General features: G+C 40.7%; 1 protein-coding gene across 1 annotated transcript; it reads left to right on the top strand.

Annotated features, from left to right (window-relative positions):
* The first annotated feature begins 843 nt into the window (after positions 1-843).
* Positions 844-7,543, top strand: rp9 (RP9 pre-mRNA splicing factor). The gene is made up of 6 exons (XM_061255188.1): positions 844-1,163; positions 1,507-1,537; positions 1,757-1,886; positions 2,784-2,875; positions 3,297-3,358; positions 6,722-7,543. Exons 1-6 carry the CDS (start codon positions 1,009-1,011, stop codon positions 6,939-6,941), a joined length of 690 nt encoding a protein of 229 aa, XP_061111172.1. The 5' UTR covers positions 844-1,008; the 3' UTR covers positions 6,942-7,543.
* Positions 7,544-7,587: the final 44 nt, after the last annotated feature.

Here is a 7,587-nt window from a genome sequence, read left to right as displayed (position 1 = left end):
CTTACACTCCTGCCAGGACACACCACGCATGCTGCATCCACTGGTCACCTTACTGTCCCCTCCCTTGAGGTTCCTCCTCTCCGTCACATCTCCTCTGTCCTGGCTACACACGGCGGTATGGGCTCCTCACTTCAGTCGCTGCAGCATGAACTCTACTGATCTAAACTGCAATTTGTACAGCACAACTATTGCTGAACATGTCGTATTGGTTGACTACAATGCAGTCCGTAAGCATTTGGACGGCGACACATTTATTGTTGTTTCAGCTTGGTATACTCCAGGACATTGGATAGGCTATGGAATTAAAGTGCAGACTGTCAACTTTAATTTAAGGGTATTTACATCACTATCCAGTATTTCAGTGGCAGCTATGCTCAAGCCATAACATTATCTCCACTATGTTTCAAAGATGAGGGGGACTACGTGTAAAAAAGGCTGTAATTCACCCAGCTATCCTCAAATTAAAGCTGACAGTCTGCACTTTAACTACATATTCATTGTTTTATTTCAAATCCAATGTGCTGAAGTACAGTAAAATTGTGTCACTGTCCCAATAATGTGTTAAACCCAATTCACAACTGTGCATAACACAAACTGCTGCATTTGGCACATTCGAATTACAATCCTCATAAAATGCTGAAGCCGCTCATTAGAGGGAAGATTTTGCAACCAAAACGGGAAAGGGACGGGTAATAACAGATTACAATGAAGTTTCGTGCGATTTTAGATGGATAAAATCGATTTTATGGATATTCTGATAGATTGGATGAAGTTGAATAGAAAAACAGACAATCAATTGTGCGACCTACAGGTGGCGCTGAACTTTAAGGAGTGCAGCTACAGAACAGGAAATACCGTAGAATGCTGCATGAGCAATAAAGCGACGAAATGATACCATTCGGCTGAATGCCTTTGCTTCACGCTATTTACTCATTTTTGGAAGATGGTTAGCTAGTTATCTAAATGAATGTTATCAGTAGATAATTAATTGTCGTTCACGCAATTACAATGTCATCGAGGAAAAGATCCAAGCGCCACGAAGACGAGGAGGACAGCCGAGACCACAAGAGGCACAAGGAATCAAAACATGATTTGGATAAACTCAAGAAACAAACTAAAAAACTTCAACAAGAAGTACAAAAAATAAAGCACGTTGAGACCTTGTAAGTCAGACATCCTCCTTAAATCAGTGAAACTCGTTTTATTAGAGGACGTACTCCTAAAAACATAATTTCTTCAACTTGGTAGCCTAAGGACGCTACTGTAGTTACTCTATTATAACTTACCTAAAATGGGGTCACCATCTCGCCTGTGATAAGACCATAAGTCAACATAACTTATTTTGTCCAGCATTGCTGCTAGAAATCGGGAAACGGTGCCATGAATGTGATTACACGCCTAAACTAATCTTGTGGATGCAAGGTGATATGAAAATGAATTTAGAAGGTCGACAATAGTAAAAAAATAAAATAAATAAAAAATCATGTTTTCTCCATTCTCTTGCAGTTATGAAAAACCCCCTCCTGGGCTGATTAAGGTTTGTAACTATCTAGTACTGACTCATTTAATAAGCGAGTGAGATCATACATGCAGCATAAAAACCTTAAAGCCATTTAAAGCGACGCAGTTTACAGCATGTGTACGTGAATTGTATACTTGGATGAATGCATGCAAGGATAACCGAGTCGGCAAGTGACACAACCGATGGATTAGTTGTCATTGTTCTATTGGCGTCACAATGAGGATAATTTTGTAGGATGATGACGACAAACCTGAAGACTGTATACCTGACTCACCGGGGAATGAACAAGCCAGAGACTTTTTGGCCCATGCTCCCACCAAGGGTTTGTGGATGCCACTCGGGAAAGAAGTCAAAGTAATGCAGTGTAAGTACAGAGATGTTACACCCTGTACAAAACTGCTTCCCCAGAGACCGTAACACAAGTGTAGTGGTGAAGAAGCTTGCCGTGAGTTGCTCTGGTGAGTTGTTAATTATCAGGACACATGGTTTCACAATTGCCCTGTCAGCGTTTGCTACTGTATGTGGAGAGACAAACCACCAAAAGGCCAGAAGGTGTCACTTTAGTGCCTCAACATGGGAAGTCCTGTCAGTGCAATGAAACATGCCAATGATATTGTACACTTTTAAGTTCCCTAGTGCATATTTTATTATTTATTATAAGCTTAATGGTTGCCAAACAAAAGAGCTGATTTCACATATCTTGGCAGAACAATTGCATTCATTATTTCTCGCATTAATTCCCGTTCCCACACATCTTTGTGGTATGCAGCACAAGTGTGCATTCAAGCACAGTATACTAGTTTTCTTTTGTTCTCTTGTGGCATTTGTAGCCAGTTTTTTGTGAGGGTGGGAGTTGTAGTTGCATAGTTTTCCATATTTCTTTAGATTTTTTGATTGTACAGTTTATTTTTTTGGGAAGTTTGTTAATTGCAATGCAAAGTAGCCCAAATATTTCGCAAAGGAGTTTCGGAAGTGAAAACACCGTGGGATAAACAAGTTAATGGGGAATTTCCTGGTATGGACTGTCTTTGTGCACGCCTTGATGGGATCTTTGATAAAGGAGATGCTGAAGAACTGGCTTAATTATGTTTCCAATGGACACTCACGCTGCATTTTAATCCATAGCTTGTAATGCGTTTGAAAAGGTACCAAAGAAATGCGTGATTTACATTATTCATGTACTGTAAATGTCAATGTTGTGGAGAAACCTCAGAAATGCGCAGACACATATCATGCAGTCATGTGATGTGTGTGTTCGTAGGTTGGAGATGCAAACGCTATGGGCACAGGACGGGAGATAAGGAGTGCCCTTTCTTTATCAAAGGGAACCAAAAGCTGGAACAGTTCAGAGTTGTAAGTCTTCTGAATTGCTTTCATTTCCCACACTGTCTCAGATGTACTCAGACAGCTTCATTCATTCATTGAATTTAACAGATTACAATTTTTACAATCTTAATTTATAAATCAATTTCATTCATATTTGTATCATTTATAATTTGTGAAAATCGATCAAAGCTGAATTTGAGAGCTTTGTTTCTAAAGATTTGACTCATGGGGAAAAAAACATTTTTGGGATGTGAATACAAAACTACAGTTGAAAAATGTAACTCCATTGAATTCAATGTGTTTTTAAATCTTTTTTGGCCCATATTTACTTCCATACACATCAGGCTTTAAGTAAGTATAGCCGCTGGTTTGTAGTCATTTGTGCCTATGACTGATTGGCTGCGTCTGAATGAATAAACTGTGTGACTCACTGTTAATGTGTTTGCAGGCACATGAAGACCCAATGTATGACCTGATAAGAGAAAACAAACGTAATGAAAAGGAAACAAGGTATTTTTTTCATGGCTAACTATATTCTGCCGTAATTTGCTAACATAAAGCCAGAAGTCGGGCTGTCTGGCGTCTTGCCCAGCTTAAACAAAGTGTTGTCAGTGTTGTCTGGCATCTGTGCCAGTCAACCCCAAGGGGCGGTGTTGCCAAGGGAGGGGATGTTCCAGTCAGTAGGGCATTATGCTGTAAAATCATGATACAAGTGATGCATCCTATCATTGAAAAAGGCTCACTGACATGTTGACTCACCCTCTGCCTGTGTTTATAGTCCTTAAATTCTAATTGCCACAGCCGGTGTCGTTTGAATGCCAGCGCGTTCACAGAGAAGGGGGAGGGAAAAACAGTGTTGTGGTTTGAGGATGTTTGTTGCAGTAGTGACTTATTGTACCTTTAAATGCAACATTGCGGAATTGAAAGAAAGAAATAATGTCTGTACTACTATAATGCATTTTACATTTTATTTCCATGCACAACTGTTTATCCCACCTCTTCTCTGTGAACACGCTTACGTTGAATTCCCCTCACGCCATTGGCTGTGGCAATTGGAACCAATTTTCATCCAATAAGCTTGAATTATTTATATATGCAAATATCTTTGAAACTTGAATTTAAGGACTATAAACAGGAGAGTGAGTCAACATGTCAGTGAGCCTTTTTCAATAATTGGAAGGGATTTACAATGGTCTTGTAACAATTTTTTAACACAAAGATATTACCTATTGTTCCTTTAATATTGTAACTCAGCAATATATAACTCTACAATAATATATTAGACAGCACTCTCACAAACATTTCAGCACTTGCCTTCATCATTGTCCTGTTGCATTTAAGAAAAAATGAGACAAAACAAACTAAAACCTGAACAGAGCTAGCAATGTTAAGAACCAAATAATCATGCAATTATGCCATGAACATTCAAATAATTATGCCCTCATTCCATTGACACACACTTATTCAATTCATTTTGACCATGCGCATGAAAAAGAAGCATAACCATTACTGCTCTGCCCAAGAACTAGTATTCAAATGACAGCCAACCTCAACACTGTACATGAAACACAAAATTAAAACTGGTAAAGAGGATTAAAGGACAGAGGATAGAAACAGGATAATGACAAATCCTCTCAGAGAAACCGTTCAGAGAGTGAAACCATCACGGCTCCATTAGAGAAGTACTCTACCTTTACCTTACTGGACACACAACAAGCTCTAGCTTCATTACACTCAGAGTATTTCCTCCGTGTTTCATCTTATTGAAATGCTTTGCTACTGCAGATCGCTGGTCGTTAGGGCTAATAGGCGATTTGTGTTCGCAAATTCTCATTTTCATTTCACGACTAGTTTCCCCAGCAAAGACTATAGGGACACTTTAATAAATAAACTACAAATTTAATAGCGCTGAAGATCCCGCCTCTAATGTGAAGTGACCACTGTGGACTTTCCCATACACACAGTTATGACGACTAAGATTGCCTTCAGGCCAAGACATTATGCGGAAATGCAGGCTTTTCTTAAATAATCTCCTTACGTGACCTCTTGTAGGCAAATCCGAGTGGAATACCAAGAGTTGCCGCTGCATTAGGATCCAGTTAAATATGTGTCAATACAACTTCAGAATAGATTGAATGGATTTGCACATAGGTTTAAACGTAGTTGGCAGAGTAATTAGGAAATGTCTTTAGGTTTGAGAAAAGCGTGTTCCTGCCTTAGGATGTTTTCACTGCCCTACCCCCAATTCCCTCTTGTTTTGCTGTGTCGCAAATTAAAATCTATATACATTTTTTTTTCTACTTCAATAACCAGGGTGCCCAGTCATGTGCCACGGAGAGCCAAGGGTATACTCATTCCAAACAATCACAGCACCAGCTGATGCTGATGTTTTTAAAATTTGATGAAATAGCAGTTTTTTAAAAAGACATCACCAGTCTATCTTAAACATCTCCTTTGTTGTTTTTGAGACCAGGAAAATAAAATGCCCAACACCATTTTCATATAAATAATCTTACCTGTAATGGACAGAAATTCTAATGGCAGAAGCTCAAATCTGATTTTAGAACATGGTTGGACCTGCATTAACGTTCAATGTATTTTCTAAGTTTCTATGTAACGACATTGGTGTGATTCAGTTGTGGTAAAGTGCATATACGCCACATTCGGTCCTACAGGTTAGTCCACTTTTGTGTTATGCTTTGCTCGTACTTCTTACAGTAGTGCAAGCAATGAAACATTCTCGCCAGTGTGTACTTTTTGGTGTAGATTGTTAGAGAGTAATTAGAGTCCTTATCTCCATTTGACTCCGTTGAAAGTCTTTGCGTGCGGCGGACATCTTAGAATTATCTATGAAATAAAATTGACTGCTGGGATGAAATAGAATGGAGAAAAGTGGAAGCAGGGCTGGTGTTTTTCGGAGCGGAGGCTCTCTGGTGGGAATCCCATCCCTGCTTTCAAAAGAACATTCGACAGATTAATTGTTAATTGCGTTTCTGTCTCTTGGGAAATATTTCTGAAGCATGTTCTCATTTTATTTCTCTCTCTCTCGGACTATGTCATACCAAAGGGATGAAAGTCTAAAGAAAGCCAACTTTCATTGAAACGTCTTAATATTCTTCTTCGTTAGCAGGTATTCATAATTCATTTAACAGTGCGATTGCAGGCTGAATCAGCCGTTTGTAACTATCTAAATTTTTCAACTCTAAAACTAAATTTTTCAACTCAGGGCAGATACTCAGTGTGCGTTTCTGGTTTCTCTTGAGTGACAAATGTATGAATGCGGTCAGGTACTGTAATATCAGAACGTTTTCAATGGTTGATGCGGTAGTGTAAGTTTCATTTGAAAATCAAGAAGAAAACTCTTACACCTCTCAAAATTCAAGGGAACGTTTGTTGAAAAAGAAGCCCAGCAAAAAAAAAAAGTTCCAAATAAGTTTACTGTGCATCAAAATAAGTAATGAAAGACAGTCAAGTAAACGTTTCGGACCAATATCCATACTCTTCTCTTGAGTGACCAGAAGCTCCCTTCTCAACCAACTTTAGTCTCCAGCTGGGAAACACCTTGAGTCCACATAATCCGTGAAAATCCGTTGGGCAGCTGTCGTCAGACCGTCTCCCTCACGGTCTCTCTCCCTCTAACCATATGGAGATTAATCTCACCCGCATGGCGGGGCTCCGCTAATTCTTTATTTATAGGCTTTCAGAGCTGACGGCTTGATTTCTTAGAAAGCTAAACCGTAGCCACCTGAAATCACAGGGGAGGTCGGTGGAGAGCCGCTGAAAGATACATGAGGGTAAAGATAACGGTTCCCTCCGTTAGCAGCGAGGTGTGTGATGCTGTGCTCCGCTGACCGCCCTCATCTCCGTCTGCAGGATACAGCAGCTCCAGCAGCTGCTGCAGGACACCACCTCTGACTCGGACAGCAGCAGCAGCGACGGCGGGAGCAGCTCGGACTCCCCCGGCCAGCGGCGGAGCAAGAAGAAGAGGAAGAAGGAAAAGAAGAAGAAAGAGAAGAAAAAGCAGAAGAAGAAGAAGAAACGGAAGCACAGGTCCTCCAGGGCCAGCGAGCAGGGCTCCACGTCTGAGGACTGAGGTGGGGCTTCCTGCTTCCCGCCGTTCGCCCCCCCCCCCCTGGCTGACGGCTCCTACGGCCGTTGAACGCCTCGCCAGCTCGCTGCCTAAGCCGCGAATCGCAGGGTGGGCCCTGACAGGCCTTTGTTCTTCCTCCACCGCTCCCCCCCCCCCTCCCGAGTCAGAACCGCTTAATAATGCATGGATCTCCAGCTCCCCCGTTTGCCGAGGGTGAAAGGTTAATTAGGCATCTTCATCGGATCACGCCGGGCGAGCTGTGACCCTGCGTCTGTTGTGTAAATACGATGTGTTACACCAGGGATACTGATGCAGGGGAGATGCGCTTTACTGTACATCCAGATTGAATGTATGCATCACATATCCATATAGTATGTTGGAAGTTTGTTACCTTTACTTTTTCTGGTACAAAAATAAATCAATCAGTTTACAATGTTATTGAGCCTTGTTTGAGAAGTGATTGTCTAAGTTGGCTAATTTGCTAGCCATAGCTTCCAATAACAGACAGTCTTGGCACTGCACCTTTGATGTTTCAAGATATGTATGCAGATATGTAAATACAAATGTATATTAAGAAGACTTCAAATAAATGAAACAAAAGAGTGTTTCCAGTATATTTCTTTTCTCATAAACATACATACCTGCTTTT

Source organism: Conger conger, chromosome 9, assembly GCF_963514075.1.
Source record: "Conger conger chromosome 9, fConCon1.1, whole genome shotgun sequence".
NCBI lineage: Eukaryota > Metazoa > Chordata > Actinopteri > Anguilliformes > Congridae > Conger > Conger conger.
Note: the sequence above shows the minus strand (reverse complement) of the source record. Positions and strands in the feature narration are given on the sequence as shown.